General features: G+C 35.6%; 1 protein-coding gene across 3 annotated transcripts in view; it reads left to right on the top strand.

The window, feature by feature from the left end:
- Positions 1-18,094, top strand: part of DGKB (diacylglycerol kinase beta) — a 364,782-nt gene that overhangs the window by 204,783 nt on the left and 141,905 nt on the right. For all 3 annotated transcript variants that reach the window (XM_075082948.1, XM_075082947.1, XM_075082945.1), the window contains exon 20: positions 17,956-18,020. In XM_075082948.1, coding sequence (XP_074939049.1) covers positions 17,956-18,020 — 65 coding nt within the window. The remainder of the gene's footprint in view (positions 1-17,955; positions 18,021-18,094) is intronic.

The raw sequence follows: 18,094 nt of genomic DNA, 5'->3' as shown, positions 1-18,094 counted from the left end.
CAGACCTGTTATTAAGTGTTGGTGCAAACTCACTTTGAGTACCATGTGGAGTTCTGGGCCCCACAATTTAAGAAGGATGTTAAGGGCTGGAAACCATGTCCTTTGAGGAGTGTTTAAGGACACTGGGTTTGTCTAGTTTGGAGAAGAGAAGCCTGAGGGGTGACCTCATTGCTCTCTACAGCTTCCTGAGGGGGGGAGGTGGAGACAGAGGTGTTGATATCATCTCCCTGGTATCCAGTGACAGGATGTATGAGAATGATTCAAAGCTGCACCAGGGGAGGTTTAGACTTGACATTTGGAAGCACTTCTTTACCAAGAGGGTGGTCAAACACTGGAACAGCCTTCCTAGAGAGGTGGTCAATGCCCCAAGTCTGTCAGTGTTTAAGAGGCATTTGAATAATGTCCATAAAAAATAACATGCTTTAACTTTTGGTCAGCTCTGAAGTGGTCAGGCAGTTGGACTCGATGAACATTGTAGGTTCCTTCCAGCTGAACTCTGTTCTGTTCCATTCCATTCCATTCCATTCCACTGTCTTCTCTATTCTATTCTATTTCTATTCTATCCAAATGGTCCCGGGAACTGTCTTTAAAAGTTTGTGTCTAAAGTAAACTTTTGTTGAATCTATTATATTCAAGCAAATGAAGAGGATATAACTGTGGGCTTGAAACTTAGGGAAAATACCCCTGTGGAACCAGAATGAGTGAAAACTTGTCTTGTTAGTCAAAAAACATTGTTGCTACTTTATATTTAAATTATTTTTCCAAGTACTATGAAAGTAGTCAATGTAAAATGGACCAGAACACAGGATATTCTGAATGAATATCATTATCCAACCATCATTAATCCACTGTATCAGTCTGCTCTGTTCCTTGCATGCACCTGCACCATATACATGTGCAGTCATGTCTGCTTCCTTGCTCTCCTATGTTCCTTCTCAACAAATCTTTTATCCATTCCTCTTAAAAGCATTACTTTCCCTTTAAAATTAAAGGAAAAAAACTTACCCTGCTGGTTATATGCTCTGATTAGGCAATGAAAATGTGGGTTTCAACCATAAATATCTGAGCATATTCCTCAATATGGGTCTTTTGTTTCTTGGGTCACTGTTTCAGACTCCACCTTATGATATAAAAGGTTGCAGCAGCAGCACTATTCTTTTATTAGGAAAGTAATAAAGAAAAAAATAGAAACTACTATTATGCCTGAGGTGTGCCTACCTTTTGAATAAGCGTGTACAGTTTTGGTCCTCTTATTTCACAGATGTTGTTATCAAAATGGAAGAAGATTTAATGAAAAGCAAGATGAATGATCAAAGATGTGAAATAGCTTCCATGAGGAGAACAGTTACATTGGCTAAAATTCTTTGGTATAGAAAACACAGCAAAGATGATAGAGTCTATATAATCATGAATGAGAAGGAGGGTGTGAGTGAATTTATGTTTGCTATTTCTTCTAGTATAAAAACTGAAAGGCATCAAATGAAGATATTAGATTCCAGCTTCAAGGCTAACAAAAAGAAGCATTTCTCTATACAGTATCTAATTAAACTGCAGAACTTCTCCAAAGATGCTTGCAGTGCATAGGCTCAAGACATCATGAAATTCATGGAAGAGGCATTCAGTAAGGACTATTCAACAGAGACCTCTGGTTCTCAGAAAATAATTTGGTTTAGAAGTATCCTCTGGAGATCCTCTAGACCAACCTCCTAATCGAAGCAAGTCTAATCAGAGTAGTTTCCTCAGGGACTTATCTTACTGAATCTTGAACGCCTCCGAGAATAGAGAATCTACAACCTGTCTGGGCAGTGTTTGACTTGTATCTTGTTGCCTTTCATCCTATCACTGTGCACCTCTGACAAGCGTCTGGCTGTCTTCTGTAGACAGCAATAAAGTCTCCCATTAGCAGCTTGCTTTGAGGCTGAACAAGTTGCTTCAGCCTCCACTCAAGGGGCATGAGCTGAAGCCCCTGAGCAGCTTGATGGCCCTCTGCTGGCCATGTTCTAGTATGTCCATGTCTTTCTAGTAATGGGGAGACCAAGACTGGACAGTATTCCAAATGTGGTTTCACAAGTGCTGAACAGAGGGGAATTCTGCCCTGTGCATGGTAGATCTGATAGAGCCCAGGATACTGTTGACTTTCTTTGCTGCAAGGGCACACGGGTTATTCATGTTCAACTTATTGTTCCCAAGGGCTCTGGGATCCTCTTCTGCAGATCTGCTTCCAAGACAGTCAGCACCAGCTTGTATTGTTGTATTATTCCATCCCAGATGCAAGTCTTTGCATTTGCTTTTCTTGAAATTCAGGTTTCTGTCAGCCCAGTTTCTGAGCAAAAAAAAATTTGTGGAGGCTGAGAGAGTATTCTGAGGAAGTATCTCTTCATGCTTGCCTTTCTAAATTTTGCCTCAATAATCCACTTTTAACCCCAAAAGGAAATGAGAGACGGGACAAGACAGAATTATTTTATAAGCTTTGTTAAGCTCTTTTAAAGAATAGACATTAGTAGCTCCTTGCAGGTCTCTGGATACTGAGTGAGTGGAGGAACTTTGCTGAAGGCTCCAGTGAAGAGGACATAGTGGTATGTCAGGTATGTCAAATATATGCCACATATATTTGACTCATAAAGCATACTGGATTTTGCGTCAAGTTTTGAAGTACCTGGTTATGTACAGGTTTGGGTATAGTTCTGGGGTAGGGGTACTACTCTTGGGTAAGTATCTTAAAGCTAAGTATTCTGGATTCTTTATGTAATCGAAGTTTCTCAAAGAAAACAATATTTCAGACATCTTTTAAAGCAGAAATCTCAATGAGGACAAAATTTGTCCTTCATAGACATTTAAAAACTAGTATCAGTTTGTCGACAGCTTGACTTTCAGCTCTGATCTGTGTCCTTAGCCTGTCTGACTCTGCTTTTTTAGATAAAATTTCATTTGCTTTGGGGTCAGAGAAACTTGCATCTTTTCAAACTTGTTCCTTTGTTTTGTTTTGTTTTTAACATATGTTGCAGGAGTAGTTGTGAAGTAGTAGAAAAATATTTCTAGTGCCTGGAAAAAAATGTCTTCCCCCTCCCTCCCCAAAATAAAACAACCCACAAGCCATCGTATAAGATATTAAATTGATTTTCTTAACAAAATGTTTCTCTAATATTACAACGACAAAATACAAAAGAATAAAAGTAGTTCAGCTCTGCAGCTGAGCATACGCCACATTTGTAAGGAAGTTGCTTCCTAAAAAGTTTTAATTAATGACTTTTAAACATAAGCATCAATCCGTTCATAGTCAAAACTGTAAGTTGGGCCTTAATTGTGAATATATTTGAATCATTAACTGATTTCTTTATCAAAAGCAGTGTTAGTAAAGTAATGGGAATGTTTTTCTTGAACAACAATTTGAGAACCAGTGTCTTGATAAAATGCAGGAAGCAAAGCACTTTTCAAGATAATGTTGGCATGCCAAAACAAAAAAAAACCAAACCCTAAACCCAACAGAACAAAACAAAAAACCCAACCAAAAAACCCCAACCAACCAAACCAAAAAAACACCACCAAACCCTATCTATTTTGCAGTACTACATTGACCCTCACGGGAATGAAATTATCTGTGTCATTAAAAGGTTAGCTTTTAGTTGTATGCCTAATAATAGGAGAAAAATGGCACATCCAGGAAATCTGAAATCACACCTTTGCACAAAACGGGAAGTTTGCACAGTTGCCTGAAGTTTGTAAGATAGATATGCTTAAAGGTATGTAATATTTCATCCATGCCAAGAGTAATTAAAAAGAAGACTTACATGTAAATAGTCTAAATAAACATCATTACTTTTGTATTAGAATTTTTTTTTTTACATTTATATTATGCCTACCAAGATGATTGATAATAGACATTACAAAAATCTGTTTTATGTTGCAGTTGATGGTAGACTGTAGTTCTTCAAGGTGAAATTAGAAAAATGCTGTTTCAAAAGGAGAAAAAAAGCGCAAGGCATTAGGTTAAATATTAATTTGAATGTCTACAATAATGGGTACATATGCTATTTAAGGAAGTCATTACTCCACTGTGTAGTCAACAAGAGTATCGATTAGAATTAATTCACTACAAAAAGTCCCCAATCATTTTTAACATAAGTTTTTCCTCTTTAACAGTACCCTGAAGCTTGTCTTTTTTGTGGTCAATTTAGCAACAAATTTGCAATTAATCATTTGTTGATTGCAATGAATGGTCTGTCGATAATATGCAGCTTACATTGCTAAAAGGGTTATACAGAGCTTTATTGTTTTCCTTTTGTCTTGGGAACACTTTGTCTAGCTGTGTTTCCTAGAATGGATTTTGAATAGATGTTTTGAAGTAACGCATGCCAGTTTTAAAGAGACACCATGGGCTGCTCTGAGAGTATTAATCAAGATATGTCCTAACTTTCTTCTGGCATTACAGTATTTGGACATCTGTTCTGACTCCTTATATGTGAAGTAGGACACATTGGCATAAATGAAGGGTTTCATTATCTTAAATGTCATAACATTTGTTTGAATTACTTTGTGTAGATTTTAAATGCTGAAATTGTAATCTTGGGTTTTTTATAGATTTCATTGTCCTTTCAAAAGACTATAAAAATGGAAGCCTTTTAAAATTTCCATCCATAATTCAGAAAGCATAATTTACAATTTGTGCAATAACAGTGAAGTTGCTGTAGATGATACTTTAGTAATTTTGAACTGTGTAAGTATTTTTACTTAAAGAAAACTAAGGGCAAAAAATGCTCCATATTCCAGAAACAGTATCTTTGTCACACATAATGTATAAACGAAGGCCATTATGAAATAGCCCTTTGGGGAATGTTGACATGGATTAATTTCTTTGGAAAGTCATGGCAGCTTGAACTGCAACTTTCATTTTGTCAGAAAGAAATGTCTGTTATGTTTCAAGTTGTCCTTCAACGAGTGTCTCAGCAGTATATTTCATGCATCTGGGTAGGAAATGGCTTGGATACAATGTACATAGCTGAAACTAAAAGGAAGATTAAATTCTGGCCTCAGACTTTTCCAAAAGTTTGGAAACGTTTCAGTTGCACTGATCTTTAAATTGCATAAGTTTTGGTATGTTTTAATTGTTCATTAGCAAAGCTACAACACTAGTAAAAGTAGGATTTAACTGATTTACATTGCCCTTATAAATGCTAATAGTATACAAAATAGTTATAACCATTAAAACATTCTTACTCCTAGATAACTTCTGATGTCATATGGATGTGATATTTATGCTTGAGTGAAAGTTAATATTAACTACATTTGTCTTTGCTATAATTACAAGGATTACTTATTGCAAACATTGGCAAGACAAGTGTCTTCTTACTGTGCAGCAAATTTGGGAATACTAGCTTGTCATTTTCCATTGATTACATTATTTAAGTAGCTGAGCAAAGCAGCACTTTACAAACAGGTGCTTTTTGATTTGCAAATTTATAAAAAAAACCTAGAAGCCGCTTTCAGCCTACTGCATTGTTGTTTTTTAAGGTGAAAAGTTGAAGGGTGATTTGAGTATGCTTTCATTTAGACCGAAGATTTATTTAGAACTTCTGGCTCATGAAGCAAATTTATTGTTATCAAAAAAAAACAGTGTGGTTCTCCATCTGTAAAATATGTTCACAACATAACTCTCTGGCGTGGAGTTCAAACTGTCCCATTCAAGTTGTTTGCAATGAAATTTTACGGACCTGACTTCGACCATATGCTATACATGCAAATAAAACCATCGTTTGCCATTTCTGCATACTTATAATACCTCTTTTGAATATATGTGGCTACACATTCTATGGCTTATTTCAAACTAAGGGCATTATTTTAATGGATACTGGCTTCAGAGAAGAAAGAAACTAAAAAATTTATTTTCTCATTCTGCTTGTTCCTGCATCTGCACTACAGCTTGCTGCACCCTAAGCTGATAGTTTGGGGAGTAACTCTGTAAACTAGAAAATTAATCTGGGGCATTGTACCCCAGTATTTAATGTAAACAACTTAGCCTGCTGGAAAACCTCATCTGTGTTGGAAATCCTGAGTAAATGGGACTTATGCAAGGAGTTTTTATGCAGATATAGAATCCTCCCAAACAATTTGAGGCTGAGAATAGGATACTGGTATAATATATTCAAAGCTACCATGAAAGCTGTAAGTTGCTAAACAACCATGACGCACTGAGCCTGTCCAGATGGTTAAGCAAAAAGCATTATGCAAGTGCACACTTGGGAGGGAAGATTTTTTTTGCGAGAAAATTTAAGGAATTTCTCAGTTCCACTCATCATACACTTCTCTAGACTTTTTCACCAGTCTTCTGAAAAGTTGGATCTACGGCATGTGGAAGGCTACAAAACCATTTCTTTAGCCCTCTCTGAAGGATCAGTGCAGCACTTCTAAAGCAATTTGGACATTTTGATATCTTGGGTTCCAAATTCTGTATGTGTGAAATCATAATAAAGGGTTTTAGTGCAGTTTCCAGGTTTCTGACCACATCAAGAACCAAATATTTTATTTTGCTGTGTGCTTGCTTAACAGAGAAGTAGTATTGCATAAACCAATAGTGAAATACAGAATTAGTAGCTTCTAAAGTTGATGGGTATTTTTCCTTTTCAGCAGAAGCCAATACATGTTAATTTTGTTAAAATACGTTTACAGTTCTTAATTATTAGTGAGCTGGGTACAATAAAGCGCAATCTTTTGTTTTTTGTTGTCCCTAATATCAACATTCTGATAATAACCTGTCACTTGCTGCCTTTATACCACATAATAGAACACCTCTGTGGAATAAATATATTTAACCTCAACGCCTTTTAATGTCCAGAGACTACAAAAAATAGGTACTGCGTAACCTCTGTGTGCCATACACTGGGTAGATCATCTCTGTAAAATGTTTTACATACGTAAATTATTTAGTCTGAGCAGCATGATCTGTTTCAGGAGGAAAATATATGTGAATCGATTTTGTAAAATTTTACTTTCCCCTCCCTGGAAGTGTTCAAGGCCAGGCTGGAAGAGACTTTGAGCAACCTGATCTAGTGGAAGGTGTCCCTGCCCATTGGAGGGGGTTTGGAACTAGATGGTCTTTCAGATTCCTTCCAACCCAAACCATTCTATGATTCTATGCTTATACCTATCATAAACATGTGTTCATACCTGGACATATCTTAACACTTTGCCATATATCCAAATACTAAGTTCAGAAAAGGCCTTTTATTCTATAAGCCATAGAATGTTTTATGGTTTTTTTGGAATACAGGATCTTATTATTCATACAGAATACCTTTTCCAGCCCTTAAATGCTCAGTAAGATGACATCTAGTTCCATTTTTCAGTCTAGGCTCTATTTCAGATAGGCATTACTGCAGAGCCTTAGGCTTTATTTAACTTGAGAGCAATTGATATCAAACATTGTTTATATGAGCTAATTATACGAAATTTTTGGGATGGCAGGCATATTTCAGAGAATGATAACCCCTTATTTTTCATGGAAATATTGGTCATTGCCATATAGTATGTGATTGGGTTTTGCACTCCAGGAAGGAGTCTGGCTAATTACACTGTAGGAAGACTAGTATGCATTCACCTTTCAAGTTACAAATTCAAGTGACAGTAGCAGTAAAGCCAGTGTGTGATGAAGATGATCTGGTAGGGCTTAGTCTGTTCAGTCTAATACCTTTATGAACAGATTAATTTAATTCTATTTCTGCAGTACCCTTTTAGATACTCAGAGAAACCACTGTGGTGGGGGTAGGCTTGACATGAGTAACTCATTTGAATCTAGCTCATAAGTCTTGGAGGCCTCTCAACTGTCCAGTTATTTTCAAACTACCTGTTAAATAGGTTTGTCTCAGTTTAATGCAAAACTCTTCTGCCTTTTTCGCTATGACCTCACTCTGCTGTAAGGCTCTCTGGCTCTTCTGCATTAGCTGTGAGCACTAAGGAGAACCAGGCCATGTACTTCCATTAAACTTCTGCTACTTCAGAACTTGGAAGCCCTCAAAGGTTGTACATATATTTAACATGCTGAAGCATCTGAAACGAGTCGGATACCTTTCGCTCTTCCTCCACAAAGACAGCATTACCCAGGGCCTACAAGCATGCTCTGCAGCTGCTGTTGTTACCTTCCCACAGCTATATCATACTTTGACAGATCCTTGAGGTCTGAACTGGATCCCAAGTGCTTACTGGTACAAGGATGTGGCCTAGATCAGTGGAGGAGAAAGGAGGAAGGAGGCTTGAAAGAACCTCCATAGAAACCTGTTTGGGAATTAGGAAGCTTATACATTTGCCAGGACAGCAAACCAAGACTTATCACCAAACGATGGCAAGAACTGATGGCCAAAGGACAAAAAAATCCTTGCAACCATCACCCGCTCAAACTGTGGACAAAATAATTTTCCTCAGTACATGGTACTTCCATGGCCTTGATATGTAGTAATTTAGAAGTTATATCAGGCATTTAGCAGTGAGGACTTAATTTTCTTTCCACATTGGAGTATTCTGCAGCTGCTCACTTACCAAGAAACTTATGGTGTAGGTAAGATTAAGCCTGCATGAAAGATTGGCAACATAAAACTGGAGAGTTATATAAATATATATAAATATATAAAGACTACGCCTGAGTTAACTGTGCCTCTGGACCAACAGCATATGAGCCTAAGCAGTCCCGGATTCCGTAAGAGAAAACAGAGCTTGTTCTGCCATTCCAGATATTTTGCAACAAGTCTTTAAATAGCAGGCTACAGAAGTAAAATATATGAAGAAAAAACTAAGCAGCAAGAGCAAGGGGGGAAATGAATACAGTAATCATGCAAGCAGTATCAGTTGAACAGTATTTGGGGGGAAGGGGGTGTGTGAAATCCCAAATAAAAACAAAGGCCTCTAGGTCAGTACATTATTGGTAGGTGGATCTGACATCTGAATGTCTAGCTTTATGACCCAGGTAGATTTGGAGGTGGTAGAAAAAAGTCTGAGGAAGGTGTTTTCTTAGACGTGATGCTTATGCTGAATGCAATGAACAAATATCTTAGTCATCCACAGACACTCTGGACTCATCACTTTGTCACTGGAGATACTTGGAGTATGCAGGCCAGTGGTATTGGCAGGGGTTCTCCTTCTCCTGCAGGGCAGGCAAGTTATGGTGAATTTATCAGATCAGAGTAAAAATTGGGGGCAAACTAGAAGAAAAGGGCACTAAAACTGATCCTGGAAAATTATGTCAGAGAGGGAAGTTCTGGAAAAAGATTCTGGGAGAAATTCCTGAAAGGGAGAGAGTTGGTGTTAGCAGCAGAGCTGCTTGTCACATAATGTGGAACTTACAAGTTAACTATCCTTTTTTTAGGACAAAAAAAAAAAAAAAAAAAACCAGAAATTTGCCTTGTTTACCACAAATCAAATGCAGAAGATGGTGAAGGTGAAGAAAGTCAATGATAATGCAATTAGAAAAGGTGAACAGGGCAATCCTAAACTGTTTCCAAGGAAGAAGCTTGACACAAGTGAAAAACACTTCATAATGAAAGTCTGAGGTGAAAGAAAACCTGTCTGATAGCTTTGTGTCTCCTCAGTTGGGGATAACATCCGTGAAGACAAACACAAGAAAATTAAGTAGAAGGATTCAGAAAATATTTTGATTAATGCAACACAAGAACAATGCAGATATTGAGCAAAAATCAAGAAAGTTGTTTTAGGACTATAAGAAAGATCAAAGGCACTATATAAAAGATGTGAGGGAGAGGATCTTAAAAAGTTTGTCATGAATCAATGGGGTGGGGGGGAGAGAGAGAACATCTGCAGCTAAATAATCTACCATCTAGCTCTAACTTATGAGTCTGTTGGGTTTTTTTATAAATTAATATTTGTTTGTCCAACAGGGAAGATAATAAATAATATTCTAATGCAAAAATTTAAATTTCAAAATGAAAACATAATGAATGAGGAAAACAGTGACCTTTTTCAATTAAGAGAAAAATATTCTTTCAAACTGTAAATCAGTGAGAGATGTTTCAGTGGTTTGCATACTTCTTGTAAAAATAAATATCTGCTATGGAAACAAATGAATAGCATAAATATGTATTAAAATTATAAGGCTCTGTTGCCAGGCTTTGACTAACAAGTTATGGGAAGTTGCTAAGGACAAGTCAGGTGAACATTTATTATTTGATCCCTATCAAGCAAATGAGCATATAAAATGGGTGGTGATACAAGATTTGGCTTGAACCCCAGTGAAGATTTCAGATGACTGCTTAAACTGTTGCATTTCAGGCATAGCTTCATAAAGTTAAGAAGCTAGATGTGCTGAGCGTCGTATATGATTAATAACAAAAGACTTGCAAGCAACGATTCAGAACAGAAACTTGTCTACATGCCTTTTGGAAGAACCTTTCCAAAGAGCTTTGTTCTTACTGTTGAGCATACTGGGAGGATAGAGGGATCATCCTGCTAGTTTAGGCACCTAAATTAAGGGTCTAAATTTAGCCCCTGAGAATACTACTCTAATGCCAAATAAATCAAAGCTCAAAATGAAAATACCCGAAATGATTTGTTTGGGGTTTTTTTTTAGGTGTGTTTTTTTTTTTTTAATTTAGATGTTTTGTGGTTTTTATTAGGACAGCGTCTAAAAACTGTAAATAAGTTGAGTTTAATTTTTCAAGACTGTGCACAAGCAATTGTTCCTTATCTCAAATACGCATTTTTCTTTATGTTAAGTTTTTAGTGTGATGGGAATAATTGTTATTTCACAAAAAAATGCTTAGTAATTGATCTTTTAGGGATAATTACTCCTCTCTTCTCCAACTGCAAAAGTGCTGGGCATGAAAATCTAGGTGCTCATTTCAAACTAGACGGGGTCTTAGTGTAAACTTTGTTTTGGTGCTTTTTACTGCAGATATCTGCGAGCCGTTGCTGTGTGTTTTTGAAGAGCCACTAAAGTAACAGCCAATTGCATTGTATTGCATTGCTTATATTGACTTTCAGTCTGAGCTGTGTCCTTGGTTGTGTTATGCTCAAACTCATTGTGCAGAATAATTTGGGACAATTTCAACATAGCTCTTCATCAGCAATTATCCAAAATACTACTAAAGGTTTACCACAGAGATCTTTTTAATATACAAGATATCTAATACATTCTCTATATGGCTACGTTGGCTAACTGCCATGTGATCACTTTTCTTTTTCTCTTTTTAGAGACCACATAAACACTCAGCATGGATCTAGAAGAACCCTTCTCTAGTTACAGTAAATATAAAGAAAAGAAGATGTGCTCAGTGACACAGTGTATCCTCAGCAGAGCTCATCTTGCAGGGTGCATGTCCTCTGCATCATATTGTGTCATGGAGCACAGTTTGTTTTGGTCATGTAGTTATATCTCCCAGTCTTCTTTGATGGTCCTTGAATTTGTTTAGTGACTTCAAAATATAGATATATAGATACATTGAAATTTGGTGTCAGTTTCTGACAACCAAAATAGCTCCTCAAAGAAAGTCCTTGACATACTGGTACAAAGGCTTGTCTTACAGGACTGGTCCCTTGACTGGTTCCTACACAGCTGGGACATGTCGTAACCGTATATGAACTGATCGATAGTAAATTCTGATGAGTCAATTTGCGTACCTGTCCGCTAGTTGTATGCTACAGAGTTATTGATAAGAACATAGGGGTGGGGTGGGTTTTTTTTCCCAAACACGTCTTTTTCTCTAAAATGGATTCTATTCTGTGTCTGTGTGAAACATTTCTGGTACCAGATTATGTATATATAGTGTCAGAAACTCAACAGAGATCTGACCTCAAATGAAAAGGGAGAGGGAATGTGCTTACATTTGAAGGCCTGTCCCAAATATTTTGTTACAATTTCCAGTTACACCGTCCTCTGGTCTTTTGCCTATCATTTATAAATACTGCGGCTACTGACATTTCATCCTGGGTTTAGAGATATTACCTATCTAAATTAGTATTTAAAATATGAACTGTCACTTGACTTAGTAATACATGTACAGCTGAAATGTATTTAAGCATGACCATCAGAGGGCTGGCTGTCAAGAATATCACTGACAAAATGAATAGCATTATCTTGACAGTTTCTGTGTTTTTCTTGGAAAACCAGGAACACAAGTTTCTCAGATGCTTTTTTTTCTCAGATTTTTCTTAAGAAAGTGAATTATCATTATCTTTTAGTGAAGCTGTATCAAAAAGAGATTGAAATCTCTTCCTGCTCTGACCTTCTCAAACTATCACCTTTCTCAGATACACTGGCTTAGAATATCAGTAGAAACTAAGGTGACTATAGTAGCTAGTGTTTCACCAAAGGCTAATATATTAATGAAATTTTTTCTGGAAGATCTCTTACTTTGTCCCTTAGGTTAATGCGTGTAATTTAATCAAAAATACCTGGGAGTCAAATATGAAATGACAGCTTAATTCAAACAAGGCAGGACCTGAGCTTCTTGAGTACCTTTTTCTAGACTTGGATCATTGAATGGTTCAGTACTAGCCGTATTATTTGCTTATCTGAAGCTGTTGATTATTATGGGGTGGGAAATATTAAAAACAAAGGATGTATGTATGGTTTTTGCTTTTTTTGTGTGTGTATGCGAAGAAAGTGGAATGCAAAATTGTAAGGATGTTTGTTTATCTAGAAAATTATTTTTAGTCTTAAGCCACTACAGCAAACTTTTCTTAATCTATTTTCAATAATATTTTTGCACATCTGTACTATTCCACATTAATAACTGATGTGAGCTAACTGGTTGTTCAGGTTATATTTGCATTCTGATCCTAAGATTACAGGTTGCTGAATTATCCCTTAAGCTTCCTAGCCTTGTGGATCCATTAAGCCTTAATTAAAGAAGCATCTTAGAAAAAAAAATAATCAGACCATTTATATCCAAAGAAGATGCACACCGGTCATTTGTTTGTTCACCAGCATAAAAATTATTATTTAATGGAAATTTTAATCACAGCAAGCTTATAGATAGACATATATTAAATGCATTAATCTTTCTATAAGGTTATTCACAATGTATAAGGTTACTCTTCTGAAAAGGCTGCTTCAGATTGCTTTCCGGTAATGCTAATACCCATTAAAAAGATGAATATATATGTGTGTAAGTCAATCATAAGGTATTAAAGAGGTGTAGCAACTTAAGCTTCTTTTCTTCTTGGCAGGTCACTTTGAGAAATGTCCTAGTTCAATTAAAATATTTTTTCCATTTCCTAGGAGTAGATTCAGATATGCTCTGTCTGTTCTCTATCTTATCTTCACTGTCAGGATTTAAAACAAACCTGAGTGAGATATAAGAAGGATAGTCCAGCTACTTCAGACTCTGAACAGGTTCAAATTAAGGGTGCATATATGTGTATATGTTTGCGTGTTCATCACACATATGTCCGAGTTGAATATTTGGGAGATACAGAGGTACATTTTTCAAGAATGTTTTTACAATTTTATAGAATTTAAACTGGGATAAACTGTATCTTCTGTTCTTCAGACAACCATTCCTTCATCTCTACTTTCAAAATGCTGTAGCAGTGAGTGGAAACCATGTAAACTAAAGGCATACAAAAAGAGAACAAGGTGTGGTAGTTTTTTTTCAGATTAGATTGGTGATACTATGAAATGAAAGTTCAGAGAAATTATCGTCTAGGCTATTGTCATATATTGCATATGACATGTAAATGACTGTAGAAATACTGTATATCTTAAAAAGAAATGAAGTATTTTAGAATAATAGTCTACAACTGAAATACTCATGTAATACGCTCAGAAACACTAAATTGTCTAATTAGTTAGTTCTGTTTTTAAATGCTCTGTATTCAGCATTACTTTGTGCAGCAGCATTGCTTGTGATGCAGAAGTGTTCCTGAAAAAAATCTCCATTCTTGGATGCTTTAGTGAAAAATATTACAATGCTTTAGGTATAAAATGAGCTGTGTGACTGAAGCATGGGTGTAGTGAAAGGTGCTAGTTACATATTACAGTGATCCCATAAGACCTTTCCTCCTTTCACCTTGCAACAGGCCTGACAGCATTGTGTCTCCTCAGATTATTTTTAATAATAAAGCTCTTGCAAAATTCAGGCATGTTTGTGTGCACTTATGGTGTGTTACTTTTAAAAATGGAAACTATTTAGATTCAGGTATGGTATTGGTGGAAAATTGTATTTCAGTCTAGCATACCTATCAATTTATTAATAAAAATTAATAAATTATACCCACAGGTGTTATTAATTATAGACCAGTATCTGACTGTCAAATGACCTTTCTAAAAAAACTTGTTCACTTGTTACCTTGCTAGGTAATATCATGAAGCATGTGAGTTTGCTTTGCTGACTCCTAGGTTTTCTCTTTTACATCAGTTTTATTATCAAATACAAAAATCATTTCTCATATTTTACTGGCCATCCACAATATCAGATACCAGGAAAGGTCAGCATATTAAAGCAACAATATGCAAACAATATTCGACTTACATGTGGATATTGCTCTGTTTGTCAGTATAGTTAATTAGGTGATTTTAATATCGGTTGTGACACAAAAAAGAAATCAATTCTCCATTGGTCCAACTACAGTTGTATGCTCTAAATAGGTTAGGCTAGATGCCTCTTTCTGAAACGGCTGGATTAAGTCTGCTAAAATGAATCCTATTTCAATGTAGCCAAAACAGCTCACAATGAAGGACCCTCTCCTCATCCAGAAGTACAAAACTTTTAATGCTGGTTCCTCAGGATTCAGGGATGACACCTGTAAATTCCTGTAACTCTTAGGAGACAGAATTTGCATTCCTTCCCACTCTCAAGTTCCTGCTATTTTCAATTATTCCGGTTGTTTTTCATTAGTAGTATTATTATTTCATTTACTGCTCTGTGTGCTTAACAAATAAAAGATGTTAGACATTTGAAAAACAGAAAATGCAGTGTAGTTTTTCTTCTTCTCTTTTCTTTTTTCCTCCTAAAGCAAAGGATCATTTTGCTAACATGCAACCAGGATGGGCTGATTTCAGATCTTCCTGTAGCATGGAGTTACAGTTGGGTAGAGGTCCCTGTGCTAGGGAATCTAAGGACTCTGTATGTTGGACTCAGGAGTTCAAAAGGACAGTTGAGCAATATAAAGTGAAGAAAGCCTTAGCAGCTCCCCTACTTTTGAGCTTGCCTGTGTTCAGTTACTACTCTGGTTTACAGTCTCCTTTAATAAAAATAGCCTTTCAACAATTTTTGTATGAAGTTGGTGACGTGCCTGCCTTGTGTTGTGCTCGTCAAAATTAGCTTTTGGTGTATTAGTTTTTTAACCTCTTAGCTCGTTAAGTTAGTAGATCCATTTTGGAGTCCGAAAATGTTCAGGCAGGGGAAAATTTTGATCAAATCAACCTTGCATGGAAACAACTGCCTGTTTGCCATCTGCAGTGGGCATTGATCCCTGGCTTGTTTGTGCCTTGCATTTGTTATGCATGAGTAAGCGCATTAGCCTTTTCATTTCATTCATTAGACAGTTAGTCCTTGATTAGTGTTTCCTAGTTTCTGTCAAATATGCTACTACTCCTTTATTCATTTTGTCTTTGGTCTGTCTTTTTCTTTTGCTTCAGCATGTAGAAAATTAACAGTTAACCACAACAGTAGTCCTTTGATTTCTTTTTCATATAAAACTGGCTAACAAATACACTTTTCTAATGTTGGCACATCTAATGTGGGATAAAGTATGAATGATGGGTCTTTCTAAAGTTAACAGAGTTATTATTTTAGTTCAGCTGGCAGGCTTTGTTTAGAAGTGTGAAGTCTCAGGGTTTACTGTCAGCTTTATTTCATCCGTCTCCAAGAACTGTAGGATCACCTGGATACTTGTGGATATTTGCCTTATAAAATTGCACATAAAAATAAATTTAAAGTAATGATGAGTGCAGTTTGAGAATACAGCAACGAAAGTTTCAGGTGACAGTTTGGATGACAGGGCAGAAAAACAAGGCATTTTATGACTAACAGCAGTTCATTCAATAGGGGGTTTTGCTGTCATTTCCTTATAGGACAGTAAAATGTTAAATTATGATTCCATTCTTAATGATAAAAGAAAAATAATTAAATAATGATGTGATGTGCATAAAGCAACAAAGTGCACACACCTTTAGAAACTACATAAAATCGTGAATAAGAGTATTTCAACAGAGCCAATACATTTAGAGATGCCACTAAATTATTCTTTTTTTGGTCAGTGTTCACAACTTTCACCTAAAAATTCCATGCTACATCCTTATGTAGGTAGAGTGTGTGTAAAATATTACGTCTTAGTTACTGTTTTTTTATTCATAATCTTAAAACTTTATTTAAATGTTATCCGTCTATCTGAACAATTTTATATTTGACATGGTATTAAAGTTAATTTCAAAATACCACAAACCAGTAAACCAAACCTGAAGATCAGATCAGTCTGTTCTCCAGAGGGTGCCCTGCTTAAGATTCTAGTAAATAAAAAATTATCATAAAGTCTTGCAGCCATGTTTGATGTTAGTGGATACCTATATATCTGCGCAAAATGCTTGCTTATTTGAGATTTATATTAACATTGATTGGTTCAAATAAAAATTGGTTTAAAAACAATATTTTAATCATCCTTGGAATCAGAAATACAATATAATTTAAGTATTTAATTTTGGTTTTTTCCCAAAATGCTAATTCTCATGGTTTGAAAAGAATTTAAAATGTTGCTAGCTATAGACTTCATAATGAATTGAATAGGTCTCTCAACTTCTTAGCTTTTTTGTATTTCCATAATAATTTAAGATGGTAAATAATGTATTTTTTAAATATACATGATTGTTGATTATACTGGTAGTTTTATTTGTAGTTTTTGTCAAACTGTTTACGTGGAAACTGGAATTAATTTTCTTAGTAACTGAACTAACTCTTCTTATATTTATATTCTTATATATGCAGCATTTTAAGACATAATTATAAAACCATGATCCAAATGGTTTTCTCTGTGTTTACTATCTCCTGCAAGAATGAAGACTCGGTAGATTTCATATTGTCACACCTCATTTAATATATACATTAAAAGATGAAAATACTTTTTGCTTTCTTAATACCCGGTTTGTAAATTTTTAAAGAATTAGTATGTGAAATAAATATTACATGACCTGGAATGAGGAAAACATTATTTTCATACCTGAAAAGGAGGTATAAAAATGCTGTGAAAACTGATTCTAGCATATCAGTTTCAAATATTCTTTTTTCAGCAACTCCCTCCACCACGGTGGTTTGATTCTTTTTAAAACGTTATATAAATATTTCATACAGCTATTTCATTCCACATTCACGTGATTTAAATGTATTGTTAGCATCATTTACTACATTTTAAAATATTTTGATAAAGTATACTTAATTTAGTTAACAAGGGTTTTTTTATATTAAAAATCCATATTTTCCCCCACATTATTTCATACCCTGACATACAGCAAATGGGGTATCTCCTGGCATTTATTCCCATTTTCTACAAAATTTTGGAGAAAGCTACTGAATGGCCATATGCAAATATCAGGTGATATGTGTATGAAGTGACTGCTGAATCTCTCTCTCAATTTTACTAAGGGAATAATTTCATGAACTTATTTAGTATTCCAACAAGAAAGAAGTGTATGAATAGTCTTATTGTGGACCTTCACCAGATCTGGATGATATTCGCTATACAGAAGTGGAAGTACATTTACATTCAGTAAATGTAACTATTGTGTCTGATTTGCAAAAAGGAATAATGGAGACTGTAACAAGTGTAATCAATTTTTAAGTTCAAATATATCCTATTGTTGGAACAGCTTACCTGTAAGCTTTCTAAGTGATGAGTGTTGCTCTTGTTGAAAATGACAGTTCACAAAACATCTTACAAACGGTATGCCTTGTTTATGGTTTTGGTCTTCTGTTTTGCAATTTTCCTGTCACGATAGATTTATGGTTTTCTTTTTCCTGTTAGGATGCTTCAATTGCACACAGATTCCATATCATGAGAGAAAAACATCCAGAGAAGTTCAACAGTAGGTAAGAGTCTAAAAATATTTGCATATGAAATGATTCTTTCCATGTTATTAAGGTACGTTCTGTGAGGGGTTAAA

Source organism: Phalacrocorax aristotelis, chromosome 2 (genome assembly GCF_949628215.1).
Source record: "Phalacrocorax aristotelis chromosome 2, bGulAri2.1, whole genome shotgun sequence".
Lineage (NCBI taxonomy): Eukaryota > Metazoa > Chordata > Aves > Suliformes > Phalacrocoracidae > Phalacrocorax > Phalacrocorax aristotelis.
This window is presented reverse-complemented; position numbering and strand designations above follow the sequence as displayed.